Source organism: Camelina sativa, chromosome 1 (assembly GCF_030686135.1).
Source record: "Camelina sativa cultivar CO46 ecotype springtype chromosome 1, ASM3068613v1".
Classification (NCBI taxonomy): domain Eukaryota; kingdom Viridiplantae; phylum Streptophyta; class Magnoliopsida; order Brassicales; family Brassicaceae; genus Camelina; species Camelina sativa.
In genome coordinates this window covers 16,828,195-16,853,860 of record NC_141880.1, presented here as the reverse complement: position 1 = coordinate 16,853,860, position 25,666 = coordinate 16,828,195, and the positions used below count along the sequence as shown (strand labels likewise).

The 25,666-nt window shown below is 33.4% G+C and overlaps 1 protein-coding gene, 2 long non-coding RNA genes and 1 pseudogene across 3 annotated transcripts; 2 read left to right on the top strand and 2 right to left on the bottom strand.

The window, feature by feature from the left end:
- Positions 1–838: 838 nt before the first annotated feature.
- On the top strand, positions 839–1,477 carry LOC147950020 (uncharacterized). The gene is made up of 2 exons (XR_015596246.1): positions 839–994; positions 1,168–1,477. It is a non-coding gene; the product is annotated as an uncharacterized LOC147950020 (long non-coding RNA).
- A 2,947-nt stretch (positions 1,478–4,424) lies between these two features.
- Positions 4,425–10,951, bottom strand: LOC104793746 (nuclear cap-binding protein subunit 1). The gene is made up of 18 exons (XM_010520162.3): positions 10,703–10,951; positions 10,537–10,596; positions 10,404–10,460; positions 9,736–9,807; positions 9,559–9,621; positions 9,230–9,406; positions 8,871–8,999; positions 8,564–8,630; positions 8,192–8,391; positions 7,906–7,976; positions 7,384–7,468; positions 7,122–7,190; positions 6,910–7,028; positions 6,460–6,598; positions 5,531–6,034; positions 5,124–5,423; positions 4,792–5,037; positions 4,425–4,711 (listed from the first exon to the last, which is right to left on the bottom strand). Exons 1-18 carry the CDS (start codon positions 10,784–10,786, stop codon positions 4,604–4,606), a joined length of 2,550 nt encoding a protein of 849 aa, XP_010518464.2. The 5' UTR covers positions 10,787–10,951; the 3' UTR covers positions 4,425–4,603.
- Positions 10,952–11,682: 731 nt separating this feature from the next.
- Positions 11,683–14,017, top strand: LOC104709433 (replication protein A 70 kDa DNA-binding subunit D-like; annotated as a pseudogene).
- Positions 14,018–24,541: 10,524 nt separating this feature from the next.
- Positions 24,542–25,666, bottom strand: LOC147950019 (uncharacterized). The gene is made up of 3 exons (XR_015596245.1): positions 25,411–25,666; positions 25,118–25,309; positions 24,542–24,962 (listed from the first exon to the last, which is right to left on the bottom strand). It is a non-coding gene; the product is annotated as an uncharacterized LOC147950019 (long non-coding RNA).

Below are 25,666 nucleotides of genomic sequence, written 5' to 3'. Positions count from 1 at the left end.
CCTATAGCTAAGTTTGATATCATTCACTAAACAATCAAGTCCATAATCTTCAATTAACATCTCAGCTAAAGCCTTATATGAAATATTCTCATCTACTTCAGTAAGAGATCCTCCTTTTTTAGAATCAATTGAAAAATCTCAGACTCCTCTATCGTTTTGTTTCCACTCCCCACAAACTGAATATAACTCAATCATAGTCACTAATCAAGTTAGAGATCACCTTGCGATCGAGGCTAGATCTCGATCTGAATCGAGAGGAACCACTACCAAATTGAACTTACGAATTGAGAGGAACCACTACCAAATTGAGCAGGATCGATCACTATACTGACATCAGAGCTAGCCAAAGTTGACAAATATCGCCAGAAATGATGGAATACAACGACGGAGCTTATCGCCGGAAGATCTCGTCGGGAAAGTTTCGAAGAAGATCTCGTGGAAAAGTTACTACGAAAATAATTGAATTCTTAACCCAATTTGGGATTATAAAATGTGAGGGTAAAATAGTCATTATGTTTATTAATGAATGGTATAATTGGAAAAATAAGTAATGTGTGGTATTTGAGGAAGAAAAACTATTTAGATGGTATTTTAGGGCATTTCTCTATAATAAAGTTATATATATATATATATATATATATATATTTATATTTATATAGATATATATTTAGTCAGATTTATAATTAAGATATACAATAAGTTTAGTCAAACCTTATATTAAATTCTAGTCAACCTAAACAAATATAGAACATTGACTAACGGTAATCAATACAAAATAGTTGCTGAAATGTGAGATTTTACTAAAGAAAGAAAAAGAAAAAACATATAAAAGAGCTTTTGATGAAGACCAAGAAGCTATTAAAAAAAATCTATATTTCTCAAAAAATTTATAGTGGAAATTGTACAATGGCTATCCCGAAAACATTTGTGACTATTTTCTTCCTAGTCATAACGACAATTTCGTTTTCTAACAACAACATTTCGGCAGAAACTGGTTAGTTACTACTGTTCGATTCTCTTTGATCATTTGTAGAGTTGTCTTTGTTTAATTGTCTTTGATCATTTGAAGAGAATTGTTAAAATTATGTTATTATTTTTTGGCTATCTAAAGATGAAGTATTTTATTCGAATACTTACATATATGTAACTTGGGTTGTCTAATTGCAGTGATCCAGCCATATGCTCGTTGCATTGAGGCATGTGCGCAGTTTTATGGAAATAGGAAATGCTATATGCACTGTAGAAGACAACATTATGATGGAGGACAATGTGATTATACTATTAAAGGTCATCCAGTACCACAATGTTGCTGCTACAATTATACAAAATGATACTCCTCGTAATTGGCGATTTGAGTATTGTAGTAGATATTGTTTTTCTCTTATCATATTTTAAAAAGATGAATTTTGTTTTATTTATCTCTTCAACTTCTCATTAATGAATTTAATAATGAAATTAAAAGATATTCTTATCAAAATAGTAAACAGAATTTTGCTCAGTGAAAACTTAATTTGAAAAATTAGAAATTATAATCTATATACGATTTCCGAAAGCAGTAACAAATCAGAATGGCTAGTGGTAGTTGGCATGGTCTGTAGATTTGTTTCCGGAAGGATGGTCTGTAGATTTGTTTCCCAGTCCATACATCTAGGTAATCATATGGAAATACATCTAATCATGCTGATACTTTGTGGTTGGTGAGATTTAAGTGATATGACCTTTTTGGTCGCTAGGGAAGACTAGTACGTACACATGCAGAAGCATGTACGCTTAAGGATTAGAAATTGTAGAAGAATGATCTTAGCACGTGTGGGTTAAATTCTCCAATGCTCTCTACTCTCCAACAATTGATCTCAAATGCTCTTGTTATAAAACTGAATTTTTTTATTACTTATTTTAAATCGGAAAATTAGCCAAAGACTTTTGGACCCTTTACCATTCAAGTTTATTACCAACCCAACCGATGTAAATGGATAAAAAAAGACCCGAACTCCATGACCATGGGTCAAACTCGTTAAACCTTCTCTAAATCAATTTTTTTTGTTTCAAATGTTCTCCAGATCGATTAAAACTCTTAAAAGAAAGTCCCAATTTTTTTTCTCCTTCATCGTTGTTTACTCCCTCTCAAATCTCTAAAAATAATTCAATCAAAATCATATTCTTCCCATTTCACACAAAAAGTGATTTTTCATCTTACTTCTATTTGGTATAACTAAAAACAACCCTCAAATTATGTATTCCGAAATCAGTTTCTTCTTACCAATTTTGTGAGGAATTTTTATGAATTTTGAGAAATTTTGTACAAAGAACCAAGCCAACATGAAGACCCCATTAAGAAAAGAAGAAGAAGAAGAAAAAGAAGGAGGAGATGCAACCTTATGACTCTAAACTAGTTTGGTTTTATAACTAAAAACTTTATGAAACTAAAAGATACAACATTTGGATTTCGAGTCTCTCCCTCTTTCAATTACTAACACCTCCATATATGTATAACTTAAAATTATTTTCTTCATTTCGATCGAATTTTGAGAAATTTTGTTTTAAAAATTGTGCACAAACAAGTATAACTTAGTACAACTACGTACACCTTGGTAATACTTGGTACACATGGATCTAGATTGCAAGATTCAAATAAAGGGACCAAAGCACAAGTAAGTATAACTTAGTGACGATGAACTAAGGAACATGATTAAAGAACAAGGTAAAGATCAAATAAAGACTCGAGTCTGAATCTCGAGAGTCAGGACTCATCTTTGCTTGTGAATTTGATCTTCATGACCATAAACAAGTTGGACAGTTATACCAAATTGTACCAGTTATACCAATTCGTGATGAATTAAATTTTAAAATCAGGAATAAAAATTGAATCTCAATTTTATGAGTCCTAATAACGTTACCCATGAATATTAAAACTTAGCAGTAATCGTGAATTTTATAACCAAAAATACTTCTTCTCTCTCGTAAGAGAATTTTTTATTTGGGTCAAATTCATAAATTTCATAATCTTAAAATAATGTTGATCAGACCGCATGTGGTCAAACTGTGTTGTCCCGCAAATATAAACATAGTTGTTCCTAGTTTCAAGTTCTACTCGCTATACACATAGTTGTATTTTTTGGGATTTTTATGTATAATTAGTTGTACTTATATTTAAACTAAATTTGTGTAGTTGTACCAAAGATTTTACTTATTTTCAGTACATACCCTATGTAAATATGTGTCAAAATCTTATTATTATGTGTTTTGCAATGGAATTGAGTTAACAATAAGAAAGTTATCTTAAAATGAATTTAACGAAGACTAATCTTTTTTTATGTCCCACAAATCTCAATTTATACAGTGAATATGATATAGTGAATACGAACAATCTAACATGTGTGTACAAATTTTTAATTTTATAAAATCGTAATTTTTAAAAACTTGGTCGTAGTTGTACCAAGTTTTACAAACTGAATGGGAACAAAACATACATAGTTGTACCATTAGAAGACCAAGTTTGTACCATTAGAAGACCAAGTTGTACAAAAACATAAAGTATAAATACATTGAAAATATACTAATCTTGAATTTTATCTTGGCTACCTCCCTCGCTCTCTGAAACTAGCTATCAAAGTTTCTCTATGGCTGCCGTTTATACTTTCACAAGGTTGTTCATTGTTTTTGTTTTCTGAAAAAAATAGAAATAAAAGTAAATTAGCACATAATAAAACATCAGTTGTACCAGTTATACTACTTGTAACAGTTATACTCAGTTGTTCTACTTATACTCTATTTGCAAATTGATTCACGGACAAAAACACTAATCTACCTACGTTTCTCTACGAATCAACCACTACAGTCCATTAAGGTGTCTTAGTCGACCCAGAAACAAGGTTATCCATCTAGTTTTCATTAATTTCCAATACAAATATCTAATCCAATTGAAATCTCACAGTTTTAAATACAACACCAAATCTACTAATGACTTCATGGATTAAGATGTTAGAAGTGAAAGAAAAGAAGAGGATCGATCTGGATATTAAAGCATCAATTTCAATGATGGAAGAACAGCTGAATTTTGGTCATGAACGAGGTGAGCATCACCGGAAGGGGAAGAACGTGAATTAGGTTTTTGATTTTTTTTCTTGATGATAATGACGGGTAACGTAGAATTCCTTGATTGGTTGAATATTTCTTTTCTCATTTGTCAAATTTTGTTTATTTTTAATTAATCAATTCAATTAAAAATGGGTTTGGTGATTCGGTTTGAATCGGTTTGGTAAGGATAAGTTGGGGGATTGAAAATGTCATTAAGAGTAGAGGAGTATATGAGACTGAAAGAGAGTGTTGAGAATTTTTGATGGAGAGTAGTAGAGAGCTCCCGAGATTAAAACTCTAACTCGTCTTATTGCCCGTACTCCTTCAAAGCCATAACATGAAAGTTGTTTCAGTTAATGAAAATGCTTTAAATTTTCGTTCCGGTGCCACTGAGAAACAAGCTCAGAAATGAGACTGCTGTTTAAACTATCGTTTTACGATTCTCATAAATTTCCTAATAACTTGTTGAATGTCAGAATCTCATAACAAAAACAAAAGAGACAGGTTTGAGATGGAAAGAGGAAGATCATTGTAAAGGGAACTGAAGTGCAGAAGATATGGCTTGAAGAAAGAGAGGATGCACATCTTCACCAGAGAACACCTCCGACTCCAACTTCTCCATGTGAGGCCATATCTACACGACATGGAGAAACAAGTCAGATTCAGTCTAAATTTCTTAAAACAACATCCAACTCTTGGTATTTTTTTTTTTACCTCGCTCGCATATTGCCTTGTAAACGCTGTGAGACAGCCAAGTGTTGATATGGACCACTGTTCTCTCTCACCGACTTCACAACTCTTCTTTGGGTTTCCATTCTCACTGTCCACCTCCATCACCGATGACTTGTCATCTTCCGCACCTATAGATTTTAGATCCTGCACTGATCTCACTTTTGTTGAATCTGGGAGCCGTTCCTTCAACACACTTAAGAAACTTCGGAACAGCAGGAGCAGTAGAACCTATGCACAATGCAAGTTAGCTTCTAGTAAACCAAAGGAATAAGATCTTCTGCTGCATTAAAAAGGACTCAAAACAGATATAATACCTCGGTTTCAGAGAGAGCTCTGTTAAGAAGGGCCTCTTTTGCCTCGAGGGACTCCCGAAGAGATAACTCCGCCTCTCCTGTCTTCTCCACTGTTGATTTCAAACGCTTCATCTTCGCTGGATTGTCACCAAGCACGGGCTCACCCTCAACTAGGGAGAGTTTGCTCTCAGCAGCCTCCAACTCTACTCGTGCGTTTGCTGAAGCTTTCTCAGCTACCAAAACATTTTTCGTAATGTTTAATATTTCTTTCCTTAAATCAGAGATACGATTATAAGTCTTGTTAAGAGCATTGCCAAGTATCTGCAGGGAGAGAAACAAAAATCAGAATATAAACAAACATGCTCTACAGAAACTAGATTAAATATTTCTGTTGAGGGTCACAACGGATAAGTTAGAACGCAACTGACCTCCCACGGCTGATCAGACACATGAAATTGATCAACATTTTCTGGAGAGAACACCCATCTAACAATTGCCTGGTTAGACACTAGTCTATAACCCATCATCCTATCAATTGCCACCGCTGTCATTTGTACATTGTTCTTCCAGTACGTACTCACTTGAGATAATAGCATCACCTGTTTATCACTATCAGGACAAAGTTTTGCAAATACTTGGCCATATCGCTCCAGGACAGTGACCAAATGAGTGAAACTTTTTGATCCGATGTCAAGTAAAGTTTGTACAACAACTGAAAGAGTGACTTCAAAACCATGAACTGGATATATCATTTCGTCAATCCACACCATCATGTCACGTGCAGTTTGTTTTTCTTTGACCTTCTTACTCAATTCGGCTGACAATTTCTGTTCTTCTGTTTTCTCTTTACTACCCTCTTCCAGAGAATACATAAAATTCTGACCAGCCTTTGCAGGAAGCAATTCTTCAAGGGCACTCGCATTCTCAATGCTCTGTTAGACACACATAGAGGAAACAATATAGCCTGAGAAAGGATATCTAATGCTTAAGTTTAGAATGATATATCCATGTGAAAAAGGAAGATGAAGCATTGATCCCCCCCCCCCCCCCCCACAAACAAGAATAAAATAAATACCCTAAGGCTAAGCGAAAGGATAGGTGATGCTCAAGTACCAATACAGTGCTAACTCCCTAGCTACCTAATATGCTGCAACAGCAAGACCTTACTAAATCCAGTTCGGCCGAACAACTCAAAATTGAGAATTTTCAACCTATCGTAAATGTGGAACATGCCCCATCTAAACTCGTTTCCATACTGCGTCACCAACCGAGCCCGTAAAGAGGTCAAGGACAAAATTTACAGAATATTTAAAATCATGACAAAAAGAAAATTCATGTTTGGCAGGTGATCTGTTACCTGCTTAATTTTATCCCAGTAAGACAAGCGCACTTCTCTCTGCAAAACCTCCTGAACAAACACACGCTTAGGGGCCCATTTGGGAAGGTCCAAAACATAAGCCCACTCTTCCCACGGCCAGATGAATTGGAAGTTGGATCTGTTAAGTATACATAAGAGTAGACAAAATATGTAATCAACTTCATGTGATGAATAACTGATTTCTCAATTGATCGACAAATCAAGGCTCAACGACGACCATTGAATTAGGTAAACGGAACATCAGTATTAAAAATACTGTTGACTGAGATTCCATATTCCGTGTTTAAATATGAACTTGACTAAATAAAAGCTGATAAGCTAGGTAATCTCCTATCATATATATGGGAACATCCACAAATATTCGACAATATAGCAACTTTTCCAAATCACAAAAATCCAGAGGTGAGAAAACTAAAATTATATACTTACAAGTGGTGAGAAAACCATAGGATAAGGCGCGTCCTGGATTCCATGTCTAAGTCGGAAATTTTTTCAAATAGTGCACGAACAGCACCAGCAACAACAGCAGGAAAGGCACCCGGAAGAGCCTAAAATAGTTAAATATTTGGAATCAGGTAGAAATAAAGTTCACATAACGGAGTTAAAGCCATCGAATGATTAGAGTAATCCTTCGTTGCTACCTTACAAAGATCCATAATCACGAGTGTATAATAAAGAGTCTTGAATGGTGGCTGCGGTAGAAGCAGTACCTGGAAAACAGTAGATCCAATTGTCATATATAAAAACCACAGTTCCTTTTTTTTTTATAATAAAAAAAACCACAGTTCTAAGAATAAATTTTCTGGCATTAATCGCTATCATCTGCCAAAAAGGTACGCTTTCATATACAATGTGAATACTCACTAGAGAGATTAATCCCAAAATTTCTACGACAGAACATACCTGAGAAAATAGTGTCTCTGCCATAAGATACTCGTACCGAAAAGGAACAGGAAGATTAGCCATGTAGGACGCGCACTCCTTCCGACTAGCTTTGCAATAAATTAATTAGTGAAACAGAATTCTATATAATTTAAGATGCAAACAAAATTCTGTAACCAGACAAAAAAACAAAGAAAATCAGCACAAGCTAAGATGTAAATTAAACAAGTATGTGGTACGTAATTCTAGAACCATAATAATGACTTAAAAAGGTTAAACTAGATACTAACGTCAGAAACAATAGCCCTTATTAGTAGCAAATTAGTCACCCAGCCGGATCAGTGACCATATAATTTGAAGAGTAAGTCTTGAACTTAGCGTAATACACTAAGGTTAGAAATTCAGAAAGCACATGACCAATTTGCAATGATTGGGAGGAAAAAAACAAAATCTACACCAAAACCAGCATGCATGGAGGTCCATTGTGCAGAAAAAATATAGAAGAAAACATCAAAAGTACTAAAGTTTGGTGAAAATACAAACCATCCATTTAAATAGAAGAGCACATCCAGCAAATACTCTTCCACAACAAAGCGATCAATAGGTTGTACATCCTGCGAGTTTAATGATTACAGAATCAGAAGAAAGGATAGACAAAGATAAGGAATACAAACAGACATCATATAACCCATATATCAATCTACAAATCTAATAGGTTAGAGAACAAAAATTGTTGACTACTGAAATCGAAGCAAGTCTAATAAACTTCTATCAGGCTTGATATATGTCCTATTCAGACGAACATTGACATCACAAACCATAATATTACCTCCATTTTATTAGCTGGGAATATATTCAACCTACGAATTCTCTGGGGATATCTTGTCAATGCATCATGCTTTTGCTTGCCACTGTATGCTCTCGAATGATCAGAAGGTGGACTCGGCTGTTCCATACATTTAATAGGGCGTAGCTCATGAAACTTTCCAGCAACAAGTTGGGCTTCGAATGAGAGATGAGGCCTAGGTACTGCACATTGAACATTCATGAAGTTGTCATCAATAGAAATATACAACTAACATCACTTGTCACATGAACTAATCAATTTTTTTAGGTGAAACAAGGTAGATATGAAAAGTTTGTAGAAGATTGCAGTCTTCATGATACAAAAAGAAATGAAAAGTTTACAAAATATGCATACCACTATCAAGTTTCCATCCATTGGAAGCCAGAGACTGTATTCGATCCAATAGATCCTCCACGAAATCCTAAAGAGACAACAATCGAGAAAGAAAAAAAACGAGGCAAACTGAAAATTATTACACCACGATACAAAATTCAACAGAAAACTATCTCAGACAAATATAGAAAAGCAGAGAATGAAACGTCACATAGAGTAAAACCCATGCATCTTATTTATACATCTGCCAAGAGATCTACTAAGACAAAAGGGGCAGGTAACACAAAACAAAAACAACAACTTCCAGAAGTAAACGCTATAAACAAACCTTCTCTACAAGGCTACTTTCAAATTCTCCGTTGTGGAAAAAGTTTAATCCAGAGGTGGAAGAATTCTTTCGGATGCTCAAATAAGCTTGTATCCCAACTAACACTCTTTCAATCTCATCAGGAACTTGCTGCAAGCAAAAGGAAAATTCAGCAATCATGACAAGTTAAAATAATAGTTTCCAGCAATAAATACAGAAGCAGACTACAAAAGTTGGTTGCACATCCAACAAGGATGAGATCATCATAAAAATGGAAACGCCTGTCCAGTATTCTAATAGCATTCATTGTAAATATCATACTTTTCTAAAACACAGTTAGCAATATATTTTCTGGAATGTCTTTAATCCAAGAGCAGTACCTCAGCGAGTTCTGATCCTCCCCATGGAAGGCTGGACAAGATACATATGACGTAGAAGTCAGCTTGTGGCTGCCATGATGGATTTCCTTTCTCTTCATCCACAGTGGTGGCAGCTGATGATAACAATGTTTCGAACACGACAATCAAAGAAGCAGGTTGAATAACCTTACTGCACAACTGAAGAACCCAAATAAAACATGTTAGAAACATGAAATATTACAGTTCTATATACTTCACAGTTCTATTTTTCAAACTATTTTTGTGTATTGAAAACATGAAATTACGTATGAAATAACGTAGCAACCATGAAACAAGGTTAGTAACCATACCAGGGAAGTCATAAAGCGAAGCAATATACGGATACTGTTGCAGTTGCCAGAATCTAAAGCGTCCTGGCATGTTCAACCCAGTAAAAGCAGTCACATTAGAAACAAACGTAACTGAGAAACCTTATTTTACCAATTAGACACAAAAGTGTCCTTTGATGTACAGATTAGATTATTCACCTGGAAATCAACTTGGACACTTTCTACCATCCTCCGAACAAAATCTTCATTCTCCAAGTTCAACAAACCAATCTTAAACATGTGAAAAGACATCCATCAAACTTTGAAGTACGTGTAGCAGATTAAATTCAACGAATATATAACAGGGAACCGGATATCTCAGATCAGCTTTGATTTAAAGAACGGAAAACCAAATGCCAAAGTATGTCTTCATGAATACTTACACAGAGATAAGATATATTTACCCATCCTAAAAAAATACTAAGAGATACGCATTCGAATCGATTTCTTTATTACTCAGAAGTTAGAAATGTTAGGCTGTGTGCTCTATTAGATATCACCAAGTAATAACGCCAGAACTACAAATCAGTAGACTTGTACTATTTTCATAATAGGATATAAAAGACACAAAACGATCCACCTTAAGGGGATCTGCATTATTATTTGTGATTCTAAAGTAGCTTTTGCCAAGTTATAAATCCTTTTGGTAATTGCTTCTGAGCAAATTATTCTTTGATAAGGGTCAGAGTTAAACATATATCATAAAAGACTCAATCAAAACCTCTACTACATAGAACACATCTAAATGCATGCCCAGAGATACCCAGAAATTAAAAAGGACTGTTTTATTCAAGAAAGGGTGACTTGGTTCATAAAGAAAGACTTACCAAAGTCCCATACAAAGGAATCTTGTGAGGCAATTGTTCAGCACATTGAAGTAGAAACTGTTAAAAGATGCAAAACAACATCAATGAGAGAAACCCAATAATCATATATGGTTTCAAGAGAAGGTATGCTTACAGGCAAAACTTGGTCTCCAGAACGCTCGATTTCTCTCCTAATAACACCAAAACAAGTCTCCTGTGTATTTTTTTTTTGTTTACCCAGGAAAAAGAAAAAAGTTGGGTAAACAGGAAAATTAAAATTAGGGTTTAGGAGGGAAGGGTGAATCGAGAAGAGTACTGACGATATGGTCTTTGTAGTCGGAGGAAGTGCCGTACTCAGGACCCTTTTCGCCGATGCGAAGGAGAAGGGTTTTCCAATTGCTCATCTTTGCTTCTTCTTCGTCTTCAGTTCCCCTTTTTTTTCTCCTTTGTACTCACTTTGGTCACTGCCCTAGTTTCTCTTATATGTCTCTGTACTCACTTTGGTCAAACAATCTGCTAGATTTTTTTTTTTTTTTCTCAACCAAACATTTATATTACAAAAAAAAATTATAATCTAATTAAAAAATATCTATACTAATAAAAAGTAGAAACTATAAAACGTCTACATAGGATTTTAAACCTCCAATTGTGATTAGACATTTCATTAAAGTACACATAACATTTTCTATATTAATATTTTTCAAGTATATTTTGTGTTATGCCTTTAAAGTTTATCTTATTTAATTTGTTTATTTGCAACATTAACCTCTACATATTTTCCTAAAATAATACTTCTACTTAATTAACCTCTACAGCTTTTTCTAAAATAAACAATTCTACTTAACTCAATTAATGGAACTATATTAGAAGTTAAAATATATTTACGCTTATTGCCATATACATCATGACACCATCATTTAAGAAATCGATAATAAATGCGGCAAATAAATCGGAGGACTTTGAGAAACAAAATATTACATTTTCAATTATACTTATGACGAAGATAACGTTCATAAACCCGATAATCCAAATTAAGAAAGTCAAATTTTAGCAAATATATAACTTTGTAAGCAAGAAATACATTTATTTCTGTATATATCTCTCCTTTAGAAACTGAATATTGTTCTGCAATATTCAGACAACTCAAATAGGCATGTAGAAAAATCTCGTGTTTATTGCTAAGTATCGTTTGACTCCTTGCTCAGCAAATATTTATTCAAGTATAAATATCAACTTCAAAAGAGAAACACAACACCCACAACCAAAACTTACATCCGCATAGCTAAACACATTGAGAGAAATGGCAGCAACATTTGTTTTTTTTAGAGATGTCCGCCCTTACAAGACGGCATGGAGAGTGCAAGTGAAAGTCCTTCACTTGTGGCGTCAATACACAAACACCATAGGAGAAACCCTGGAGTTGATCTTGGCTGACGAAACTGTAAGAAGCAAAACATAAATTTTCATTATTTTAATTTCTTACTCACATGAATCTTACTATTATCTACTTTAATCATTTCAGGGAATGAAAAATCCACGCATCAATCAAAAAAGACTTGGTTTATGTTAACCATCTACCTATTGGTGAATGGAGGTTCATAGAGACATTTTCTCTAACACATGCCAGTGGAAAATTTCGTCTCACAAATCATCTTTACAACATGAGTTTTGTTAACGGGACTATGGTTACAAGAAGTGATCCTAAATCTGACTCCAACTTTTTAAGCTTGGTTAAGTTTGAGCAGATTAACAGAGATGATGTAAAGACCAACATGCTGATTGGTAAGTAATATATACAACACATACTGAGTCAATATACATATCCTTTTAGCAATGACTATTTCGTTATGTCCTAAACAATCCCTGAAATAAACTTATAGATGTGGTTGGACAAGTTGTGAACGTTGGTGAGATGGAGCTGCTTGAAGTTAACAACAAGTCAACTTCCAAACTCGAGTTCGAGTTGAGAGATGAGAGGTGATATCAGGATTTTTTTCTCCTTTTTACTTATTTTTAAAATGTCTAATACAAATCTCTTAATTACTTCACACCTCATATTATTAGTGATGAGAGATTGTCGTGTACCTTGTGGGGTTCCTACGCTCAACGTCTTTACCAAGCGTGCAATGTCGCTAATGGTGTCATTGTCGTATGCGTCCTTAAGTTTGCCAAAATCAGATCCTACAAAGGTAAAAACTGTCTACATTTACCTATAAGATAGATATAACATGGTATTATTGTCTAGATTTGATACTATTAACTAGCGATTATATCATTTCCAGGGTCAAAGAGTGTCTCTAATGCATTTGAAGCTTCACAGCTTCATATTAATCCACATTGGCCTGAAGTTGATGCTTTCACTCAAAAGTATGTTTTACAATTAAAACGATTTGCTCAAATTACAACCAACATACATTACTTACATGTCGTTATCCCCAGGCTGCCAGCTGATGGTCTCTCACTCACATTCCGTGAGAGAGTCCCACGGTTCCAGATTGTCTCCAAGGAAGATGGTGATAGTAGTCAATATCCAAGGAAAACCATTACCCTTCTTATGGATTCTGTTGAGGTTTGTAACTCTTATCAGTACCACAAATAAAACTTACTAAAATATGTTTGGTTACTTTTTGACAAAATTCTATTATTGGAAGATTGGCAAAATAAGAGTCATGTGCACCATCTATGCAATCGACACTGACTGGGCGTGGTACTACTTTAGTTGTCGGAACTGCAACAAAAAGGTAAACCATATTCATGCAGCCGCAGACAATGGTGTCAATAGCATTGCCAAGAAGCCAAAGTTTTGGTGTGACACATGCAAGACCGTGGTGTCCAACGTCATTGCTAGGTGAATTACAATCGAAAAGATGGAATTTGTTCATTACTCAATCACTACATAATATTAATATGCTGAAATTTTTGTTACAGATACATGATTTATGTGAAGGTCATGGACAATACTAGAGAAACTAAGTTTCTTTTGTTTGATAGCATTGCTACTGAAATCATTGGAGAATTTGCACCTTCTATTCTTAGGGGGTCATTGGATGAAGTAAGCTCTATATTTTTCAATCATTTTAACAAATATAACATTTACTAACACTTTCTAACTTTTGGAAACCTAAAAACTGATTTCGGATCCTGAAGCTTTGCCAGAACCAATCAAAAACTTGGTTGGCAAGACATTTGTCTTCTTAGTATGTGTGGAGCAAGAGAACATTTGGGAAGGAAAGGATTCCTATAGGGTTACAAAGTTGCTCTCTAAGGATGGACTACTAGAAGAAGAAAACATTGAAAAATCAGCTGACATTGTTAACCCTGCTTCCATTATCTCTGGTGACCAGGTATTAATCTAGAGAATATCAATTACTATAATTATGGATTTGATTTTGCAATAATATTAATAGATCTTTTGTGTTACTTTCTGTTGGTTATTAGTGGTTCCACTTGCATTGACTTATAGTCAAGAAACTAATGAGTCCAGTACACCATCATCAAAGTGTGTTTATGCTCCTAATGTTGAGGGAGAAGATCAAGCATCTTCTTCGAAGAAGGTCTGTGTTAAACCTGGGGAGAATTCTGCTGAAGGATTTGGTGTGAACGCGGCTACACTAACATTTGAAGACAACAAGTGAACAATGGTACTGATGAGGATGTGGGGAGGATGCTTGATCTTGGTGTAAAGGTCGATGATGCGAATGTAGGTTTGAAGAAAATGAAGGGAGTGAACTTGGAATATTAAGAATTATTTTAAACAACCAATCAGGATTTGACATGTCATTCATTAACATTTTTAAAATTTCCAGAATTTTTTAGAAAAAAGAAAATTTGAAATTTATGGAAATAAAGAACTATGCACAATATCCCACATCGGCTAAAAAATTTTAGACAATGGTGTAAACTTGGAATATTAAGAATTATTTTAAACAACCAATCAGGATTTGACATGTCATTCATTAACATTTTTTTAAATTTCCAGAATTTTTTAGAAAAAGGAAAATTTTAAATTTATGGAAATAAAAAAACTATGCACAATATCCCACATCGGCTAAAAAAATTTTAGACAATGGTTCCGAACCAGTATAAATAAGATTAATATGCTTCCAACAATGAATGAGCAGGAAAGCGTGATTTAGCAGGCATCCAATTTTAAAAGTTTTATTCGGTTTGATCCAGTTTTTTATTTGATCAAATTAAAACTTTCAAAAGTTTCAAAAAGATATATTATAATATTTAAAATTTTTAAAAGTTTAAATATTATAAATATTGAAACTTTTTAAAAGGTTCAAATTTTATATTTCGAAACCTTTTAAAAGTTTAAAATATTAGAAATATTGATGTAAAACATAAATTATCTTATTTATCTATGTTTGTGTTTTTTTATTTCTTATGAGCTGTAAAACATATTTTTGTGTAAGATTATATAGATGAGTTGATATTTCTCTTATTTTTTATTTTTATGAGAATTGAAATGATTTTGTTCTTGGAGTTTGATGGGTTAACAAGTTGTGTGGTAGTCTCAAAAAAAGGTTTTTAGTGGAAAAATGTGAAGAAGTTGAGGAGGAAGAAGAAGAAAAAGAGTATAACAAAAAACCAGACGATAAAAGTAAAGATGACAACTACCATAAAATTTGACAATAAAACTGACAAGAAAGAATATGAAGAATAAGAAAACAGTGAATAAAAAATACGAAAACATAGGTGATAGCGATCAATTAAATATGAAAAATGAGATGAATTCATGATTATAAAATTGTTTCGTTTTTGTGGTGGCCAAAGAAATGGTTTAGGATATGTGAGATCACCAGTTTGAACCGCCTCGCCTGGACGTCGAGTTAAATTCATGTTTTTTTATTAGATTTGATTTTAAAACACAATTGTTTTTTTTGTATTTTTAAAATTATGTATCTAAAATTTATTTTTTTCCTTAATAGTAACTTAATATTTTCTACAAGATAATATTTCATTACCGTCATATCATATATAATGTGTTTGAACCTGTCCGAAATTATCCAAGTATTTACACAGATCGCCACTCAATCTATTAACATTGTCATCCTCCCTTATATTTGTATCTAAACAAGTCTCAACTAAATTCTCTACAATCCTTACAATAAAAACAATCATTTTCTTATTTAATAATATTAATTTCCTAAAAACTATTTACCTAATTTAAATCAATATGTTAGACTAAAATATAATTCTTCTTGCACTTTTATTTAATCTTATATTTAATTATTTTAATTACTATTTAATACATAAAGTTAATAAAATTTTAGATTTTTTTCAACATATGATATGATTTAAATATTTATAAACGGATATATATTTTAAATTTTTTTTAGGATATTTATAATCAAACAAGTATATCCACATATAGAGCTCAAAATACATTTTTAAAGTACAATAGAGTGTCGTCACTTTTTGGCTTTTTGCCAACTTCATGTTAGATTTTTAACTAAAATTATAACCGATTCAATTATCCGGATCCTCCTTAAGATTATCGACTATTCTGGGCCGGTTTTTAATCCATAACGTACTTATTTACATCCAATTAATGTCAATTAATGACCATTGTATCTTAGGAAAGATCTAATTTACATGCCGAATTTTTAGGGCTGAGTTTGACAAAAAAATTGATAACACAAACTTTGTAATCACATCATTATAATATAGCAACTAATTCAAGATGAATACATCTTCGGAAATATCTAATTTGCGTTTAATAAAAGATTACATAGTTGCTAAGTTCTTATTAGCTTTAAGTATACACTATTAATCCAATAATATCAATTGAGAATCAAAATAAAAATATGCTATATCATTCATTCCTAAATCATAACTAACCAAATCATAAAATGTATATTCTCAACTTGCGAATCAAGAGTTTATACGAAACCTATCTATGAAACGACCTGACCCGTTTTTTTTATAATAAATAATAATAATATAATAATAATAATAAATAACTATGACTAGTGGTCCCATACCCACTAGCCACCTAACCACAATCACAAACAACAGCGGATTAACAATACCAATTAAATAACCAATAATAATCCAATAAAGAATAACCAATATCCAATCCTAACCATTTCAATGTCAAACAACAGGAAACCAAGGAACCGGCAACCTAGCAAGTTCTAAAGACCCAACTCTAGCAACCTAGCAACGCCATACAACATCCAATCGAGTCCCTAGAACATCTTCCTCTTTATTGCCTTGATTCCACGATCACACTTTGCCTTTACCTGCATCACAAACACAAATTGCAATGCATGAGTATTTTATAAACACTCAGTAAGGCAATCCTTCCATCTACTGGACTATACACACAAGCAATAGAGATACTCCAACCATCAAACAACAATCAACAAAACAAACCAGCATCGACCGACACAGGGTATGCATCGATCGACACCCTCAGGAAACAACATCGACCGACACAGGGTAAGCATCGATCGACACCTGCTCGACTTCACGCGGAAACCCTATTCGCATCGACCGATGCTCTAGGTCAACCGCACCGTCCTCGCACTAGCATCGACCGACGCTCATAGAGCATCGATCGGTGCTCATGTCGAATATCGTTTCCCCCGAAGCTTCTCGCCGGATCTCCATTCCTGCAACCACAAGAATCGATCCCAAGCCACAAGAAAGTTTCCCAAAGCCTCACACGACATACTAACAATCCTAACAACACAAAAACAAGCAGATCAGAGAATCTCCAGCTTAGATAAGCCATGGTCATGCACTTACCTTTGTCACAGAAGAAATCTGACCCAAACACAGGAAGAAAACGCTCCTAGGAAGCTCCTACAACGATCCCAGCTACAGATCTCTACAGAAACAACTTCCAACTCCAATAAATCACCAAGAACACTCAAAAAAACCAAGAACTCTTTTCTCTCTTCTCTTTTCTCTCAAAAACGGCTAAAGTCGCATAAGGAGACAAAAAGAACGACATAAGGGTTTCCTTTTCCCTAAATTACCAAAACGCAGCGTTTTAACTTAAGTCAAAACGCAGGAAAATAAGTCAGCATCGACCGATGCTCCTCCAGCATCGATCGATGCTCATCCCAAACCGGACTTCCGGTTCGCGGATGTTACAATCTACAACCGTTAACAATATATATATATATATATATATATATGCAATTCACCATCGACTACAAGCAACACTAAACTATTATAGTATCATATCAACAAAATAATATACTCGTGGTGTACCACAGGTTAAAACCTATTATCTTACAAAAAGAAAAACGTTTCTGGAAATCGAGAAGGATAAAATTAGGCATGACCACGGTTACGGTTTTCACTGTTACGGTTAATTAATCACCGATTACGGTTAGGAATTTTTTTTAACCTTAACCATAACCATTAATACACGGTTAAACGGTTAAGGTTAAATATGGTTCCGGTTGAAGCAGTTAAGGTTATATACGGTTACGGTTATTTGATAATATGATACGGTTGATATTATTTGATGATATAATATAATTGATATTATTTATTTATAATTAATATGTTCTTTTAGTGTACTCATATTTCTTCATATCATATGATTCATATATTTTATTATGTTTTTGAAACGGTTACAGTTAACAAATTGTGGTTTAACTATGCGGTTAACCAACGGTTTTGATATGGTTACGGTTAATTAACGGTTATAGGTAATATAATTTAACCATATATTTACGGTTAACGGTTACGGTTTTAAACCATTTTATACGGTTACGGTCTTGTTACGGTTCGAATACGGTCCGAAATACGGTTACGGTTTAATTTTGGTCATGCCTAGATACAAGTAATAGAACCAAATAACGATAGTTAGAAAATCAGTAATCGATAATGTACCATGTACGGGATTTTAAAGTCATTGTTGCCCTTTTTGTATAACAACAACGTTGGTCAAATGATTCCACCTAAGTCCTCAACATACATAGATAGTATAATTGGATCATACTAATAAATATAATCATTTTTGATTAATATATATATGTGACACTCCGGTTTTAGGGATATGCAGAGAGGTTTAAAAAAATTGATTAGGCCATCAATGTCACCAAAATATACTTGTATTTTCAGTCAAGAGAATTGAGAGAACTTCAGAGTTAAGTGTGCTTGATCTGGAGTAGTTTCAGGATGGGTGACCTTTCGGGAAGTGATTGTCGAAACTATGCGAGTGAGGACAAAACACGGAAAAAAATCATTTGGTGATTTGTATGGACGGTAACAAGTCTATAAAACCTTCCGACGTAACAACTCGGCCGTCATATATGGACGGGCTCACGGGCCTAGTGATAGAACGTGAGACCCATTAAGGAAAGTGGACTCATGAACTGAGATTTGGACATGGGCCACTAAGAGGTAGGTGGCGGTCGGGACGTTACAATATATTATAAGATGTAATTATAGCACTACTACCACTACAAAAACTATGGGTTTTGTTCAGTGTTCAAGAAAGCGCTAGGCGGTATCTGGGCGGTGACCCAACGCCTAGCGCCTAGAATGCTTAGTCGGGGCCTAGACGGTTTTTAGGCGGTTTAGGCGTTTACAACATAAAACATTATATATATATATAATTATATTAAAATATATGTTATAAAAATAAAAAATTTATAAACAACGGTAAGAAAAATACATTTATTTAAATTATATTAACAACATATAGATGTTTATAATTACGCATATAGATATAAAACATAATAATTTAATTATATGTAATTTAAAAATCAAAAATAAATATTAAAATAAAATGTATGTAATTTTAAGCGGGTTAGGCGGTCATCTAGGCGTCTGCTGAGCGCGTAGCGCCTAGGCGGCGCCTAGACCGCTGCCTAGACCGCTTTCTTGAACACTGGTTTTGTTAACTCTAGAGAAATGCTATTATATGTCATTAATAGCGATTTATCAAATGGTATCTATGTCTTGATGGAGACACACCATACAATAAATTTTTTTCACATGCTATTATATGTCTTCATATTGTATCACTAATCAAATGCTTTGATTTTTTTTTTAATTTTGTTATATTATATTGTTTTGTACCAATTTTATGTGCTACATTATACATTGATGAATTGGAATATTATTTAAATATATAATCGAATACTCCAATTAATTATATGTTATAAAACCAACTTTTTATAAGCATACTCCTTTCCATATATCATTCAAAAAAAATGCATAATTGTAGTTTTATTAAGAAGTTGATCATTCTATGCCATTTGTTAAAAGTCTCAAACAAACATCACAAGTACCGCAATTCACATGGATTAAATGAAGAACTCCATTGCTCTTTCTCTCCCTCCAAAAACTTACGTTGTTGTATCATTTCAAGCAATTCTCACTTCTGCCTTCTCCCCAGAACTTTGGCTCTCTTATTTGTCATTGGTTGTCACCTGAAAATGAAGCACACAATGACATCTTGTGAGCGAAAAAATTTATTTGAAGTTGCTCATAGCCTCATACTAGTGAATAAAATCGAATGGAGACTAGACTTGGACTCACCAATACAATATATGAGCCTAAGGTCTTGTACCTAAGTATTATAAGACTTTTTTCCAAATTCCAGTAATTTTGTAACAAGCAAAAGACTTACTTAAAGAGAATGTCTTTAAATGAAGAGGAATCAGCATGGTTCTTTGGATTTCATGTTCACCATCTGAGTTTACACCACCATTTTATATCACATATTAGATACTATTTATGAAGCAAAGTCGAGAACATTTTTATAAATGGATCATGTTTTGTTTTTGTGCACCACGGATTTTCATTCATACCAAAAAGATACAAGGAGACATGAGCATAATCGGACAACACCCGACTAGCAAGCTTGAAAGATAAACACATGAGCAGGCATACTTAAACATAGAGACACAAGCTTGACAAAACTTGATTGGGTACGAGGAGAAATGCCAAACCACACTATCACAAGCAAGCTCAAGATAGAAAAAGCATTTGACAAATAACCAATATATGGTAAGAAGATAGTCACCAATATATAATAATACGGTGACGTTAAACCAAGAGACGAACTAACATATGTGGTTCTAGACTGGAAGCAACTTGGGTCTGCTTCCAACGCCGAAAGGAGGATGTCGGAGAAGTATCCGGCAGACAACGTTCGCCAAAAAAGGGGAAAAACCAAACAAACAAAGGTGGTTTTTGATCGAACAAAAACTAGGCAAACAGAGAAGTATCTGCGGGAGAGGCCGGAGGAGTATCCGGGGGAGATGTCAGAGAAGTATTCGGTGACACCATGCTTTACAAAGAAGCCGGAACAGAAGGTGAGATCTTGTGGGAGATGAACGGAGTAAGAAGAAGGACACATCCAATAAGAATTCCACCTAGGCCATATGTCTTTAGAGCCCATGAACTTAGAAAAGAGCCGAAAAACCCAAATAGACCAACTGATGGGCCGAGCACATTAAGGGAACTCCCATTGTTTCTCCATAACGACACTCTGACCTAGGCTGGATAGAGGAGAATAGTGACGGGGCTGGATGAGGGAGAGACTTCCGATCAAAGCCGATAGCTTCATTAGGAGCACGCTGAACTTCACGAGATATGAATGGACAGAAGGAGGACCTTGTAAAAGGCTTGAGAAGGGAGACTTGGAAAACAATGATCTCTCCCTCATCAAAACGATGAGAAGGAGGTGACGAAAATCAAATTCACCGAGAGAGACTCCAAAATTCTGGATGGATTCATTGGGATCCTACACAGATATGGTGGAAACAGGACAAAACTGCTATACAAAAATCTAAATCTAATGATTTTAGGTGGGATTTGAAACAATTTTACAATAAATCATATCAACTTCCCTCAAATCACCAAAATCATTTAAATTCTCATGAAAATTCAAATCACTTGGAACATTAGATTGAATACACCCCCTTCGAGTTTCGGAAATTATGTCTGAGGGATAAGGATGTTAAAAGTGGGTTAATACCCGATGTGTACCCAAAACCCATAAATAATGTAGAGTTTTGGGACTTGTTTTTCAATAATAAAAAAAAGTGAGTAAAAAATGGGTGGGTACTTGAAACATTATAGTCTTACATGGGTACCCACCCGGTTTTTTTTCTTAAACCTTTTTCTTAAAACAACACTTTTTCACATTAACCCTAGTCTAACTGCTTTCACTTGATTCCAACATCAAATCAATTGTGTTCTTCATTGTTTTTAATTTTCGGACGGAGCTTCTTGGGTGATTTGCGGTGGGTGGTTCTTTCAATTGATGAATTGGGTAGTATGTTTGTGGATTTCTCGTGACCCTCTCTTTGTTAACACCTCTCGTCGAGGAAGCATGTACGACTCCTCTTTGATTTTTCATTTTGGGTTGGTTTTAAATTACAGTTTTTGATTTTGGGTTGAATCAAGTTTTAATTTCGTTTTTAGGGTTTTGAATTGTGAATTTTTATTTGTCAATTTTTGAAGAACTTTTGTTTTTGCGTTTTTTAGTTAGAGATTATAAATTTTTGAAAATTGTCACAAATATAATAAATACACAAAATACATAATAGAAATCACATTTGTTTTTGGTAGAAAAAAACTATAGACACAAAAATACATAATGTAAAATACAAGATACATCACATAAGACAAAAAAATTCGGGTACCCAGGGTTTATCCACAATACTTAAACTCGTTCGAGTTTACCCACAATACTTAAACTCGTTCGAGTTTACCCACAAGACTTAGAACCAATTCAGGTTTTTTGAATTTGGGTTTTTTCTGAATGGTTTTTTTGGGTTCGGGCTGGGACATGTTTTTTCACCCACCACAACATACCTACCGAGAGAGATTTCAAAATTTCAGAATTTTTTATTATTATTTAACTTTACTAATAGAAATGGATCAAATTTATGTTGCATATAAGCAAGCATAAGACATTGAAAAAGACAACACTCAACAACCCATGCTAGAGACAATTGAAAAAGAAGACATTGGACAAATCCATGAGTATCCTGTATGCATCATTGAACTTACACTTAAACTGAGCGCATGGCTAGAATGCCACTTATGAGAATTAATCTGCATACTACTTTGTAATATTAGTGCCATTGTAAAATGTAATATCCTGAAATTACCTTTAATGAAGTTTCAAGCGAACTGGTACAAGTGAGAGAGAATTGAACAGTTGGTACAAATAGTATTACTGGGATATTTATAACAAATGGTACAACTGGTATGACTGAGAGATTAGAGGACAACTAGTACAAAATGGTATAACTGAGACATATGTTAATCGGTACAACTGGTATAACTGAGAGATAATATGAAAACTAGAAACTGATATAACTGAACAACTAATACAAATGGTATAACTAATAAAAAAATAGACAACCTGGTACAAAAAGTAAACCCTAGCGCCGCCACACTCACTAATTTGTCTCTTCTTGCTGATCCTCCGCCGTGGACCATCTTTAGATGAAACGATTCTGCGTTTATCTCACCTAGTGAGCAAGAGGATGCAAATCAGTGACCAGAGAGAAAAATGATGCAGACTGAGAAGAAAGAGGTGGATCTGAGAAGAAAGAGGTGAATCTAAGGAGGAGAGACTAAATCAGCGAGAGAAGATGAAAAGGAGTTTGAGGAGGAAGAGGAGACATAGGCGGAACTGAGAGGAAGAGGAGATGGAATCGACGAGAAAATGGGAGAAGAGGAAAAATAAAAAAAGACTATTGTGTGGCAATAGTTAGTAATTCTTAGGCGAGAATGTGAAAGAATTTATTAGAAAAGAATTAATGACATAATTCATTAATTTTTTGTACTCTAAAAGATTTCCAAATCTTTCTTTGTGATTCTAATGACTTTAATTTGTATCATTATATTAGGTTTGAGTAGAATTTTAATAGACTTGAAAATGGATAAATTCTTCTAGTTTCCATTTAACATAGAAAATTAGTTACAAAATCTATACTAATAAAAAGTAGGAGCTATAAGCTTCTAAAGGCGTACACATAGGATTTTAAACCTCCAATTGTGATTAGACACTTCACTAATTAACATTTTTTAAAATCTCCAGAATTTTTTATATTAAGAATTATTTTAAACAACCAATCAGGATTTGACATGTCATTCATTAACATTTTTTAAATTTTCAGAATTTTTTAGAAAAAGGAAAATTTTAAATTTATGGAAATAAAAGAACTATGCACAATATCCCACATCGGCTAGAAAATTTTTAGACAATGGTTCAGAACCAGTATAAATAAAATTAATATGCTTCCAACAACAAATGAGCAGGAAAGCTTGATTTATCAGACGTCCAAGTTTAAAAGTATATTCGGTTTGATCCGGTTTTTTATTTGATCAAATTAAAACTTTAAAAAGTTTCAAAAAAATAAATTATAATATTTAAAAATTTTAAAAGTTTTAATATTATAAATATTGAAACTTTTAAAAGTTCTTAGCTTTTAAAAAGTTTTTAAATATTATAATTTTTAAATTTTAAAAGTTTAAAATATTATAAATATTGAAACTTTTTAAAAGGTTCAAAATTTATATTTCGAAACCTTTTAAAAGTTTAAAATATTATAAATATTTATGTAAAACATAAATTATCTTATTTATCTACGTTTGTGCTTTTTGTTTCTTATGAGTTGTAAAACATATTTTTTGTGTATGATTTTATAGATAAGTTGATATTTTTTCATTAATTTTTTATTTTTTATCTTATTTTTTATTTTTATGAGAAAAGAAATGATTTTGTTCTTGGAGTTTGATGGATTAACAAATTGTGTAGTAGTCTAAAAAAAGGTTTTTTTAGTGGAAGAAAGTGAAGAAGTTGATGAGGATGAAGAAGAAAAAGATTATAGCGAAGAACCAGACGGTAAAAGTAATGATGACGATTACCACAAAATTTGACAATAGAAATGACAAGAAAGAATATGAAGAATAAGAAAACATTGTATAAAAAACACGAAAGCATAGGTGGTAGCGATCAATTAAATATGAAAACGAGTTAAATTCATGATGATAAAATTGTTTTGTCTTTCTGGTGGTCAAAAAATTTGTTTAGGATATGTGAGGTCATCAGTTTAATTCGCCTCGCCTGGATGTCGAGTTAAATTCATGATTTCAGATTTGATTTTATAACGCAACTGATTTTTATATTTCAAAAAATTGTGTATCTGAAATTTAATTTTTTTCTTAATAATAATTTATATTTTTTATAAGATAATATTTTACTACCGTCATCAATCATATATAGTTTTCATCAAAATATATTAAATATACCCACACTACGCGTGGGTTCAAAACCTAGTATAATAAAAGAGTAGACTAGTTTTAAACAACAAATAAGAAAACCCAATTCGCTCCTTCATCCTTTATTAAATGCAAAACTTGAAAAATAAAACCTATCTATCAATGAACTTCTAAATTGTAGCATCTTTCCACATGTCTTCGGCCATAGATTGTCTCCAACTATTTGCATTTTCTCTATCTTGCTCTTGTGTCTCGAAAGTTTCTTCTCTAACAATTTCATCGATATTGACCAAATTGTTTCCATTATTAACTGCAGTATCTTCATTAGGGAATACACCTTCGTCCGATCGACATTCTCTACGAAGAAAGTTATGCGATCGAGAGGTAACAAAGACACATGTTATTGTTATTATGATTATTTAAACTTCAAAACTAAGCACTTATTATTCTGATTTTTTATTCTGATTTTAAATAAAAGAAAACTACTACTAGAACAATTATTCTGAACTTACCTATTGTTTTATTCGATTCAACATAAAATAAGAAAATAATACGCTAAGTGGTACGAAGAATCCAACCCAAGCGGTCTTTGACAGACATGCTCACAAATACATCTTTCATTTTCAATGTATGGATCTTGGTTACTGCATCGTAACGAATATGATCTTCCAAATCAGGGATCTCTATGACATCATCCCAAACATCTGAATCATATAGAGTTAAAAGGTTTTTCATTTCACAACTTTTTGCAATTCTATGACCCAAATAAATTGTTTGGGAGCTTCAAGATCGAGTATGTTCTCACATGGATCCTTGCCCTTCATTTCTAGAGTTGTGCAGATCTCGCTTCAGAGTTAGAGCTGATGCAATATGTGTATCTAGATTTACTTATATCAATATTGTGTTATGATCTTGATTGCTTATGATTTTTACTTTTTTGGAAGGAAACTGTGTGAGATAAGTTTAATTTGATTAATATTGGTTATATAATGCTGATTTGATTATGAGAAGTGACTTTTAATAATTGTACGTTAGACAGTTTAGAAAAAGAAGAAAAAAAC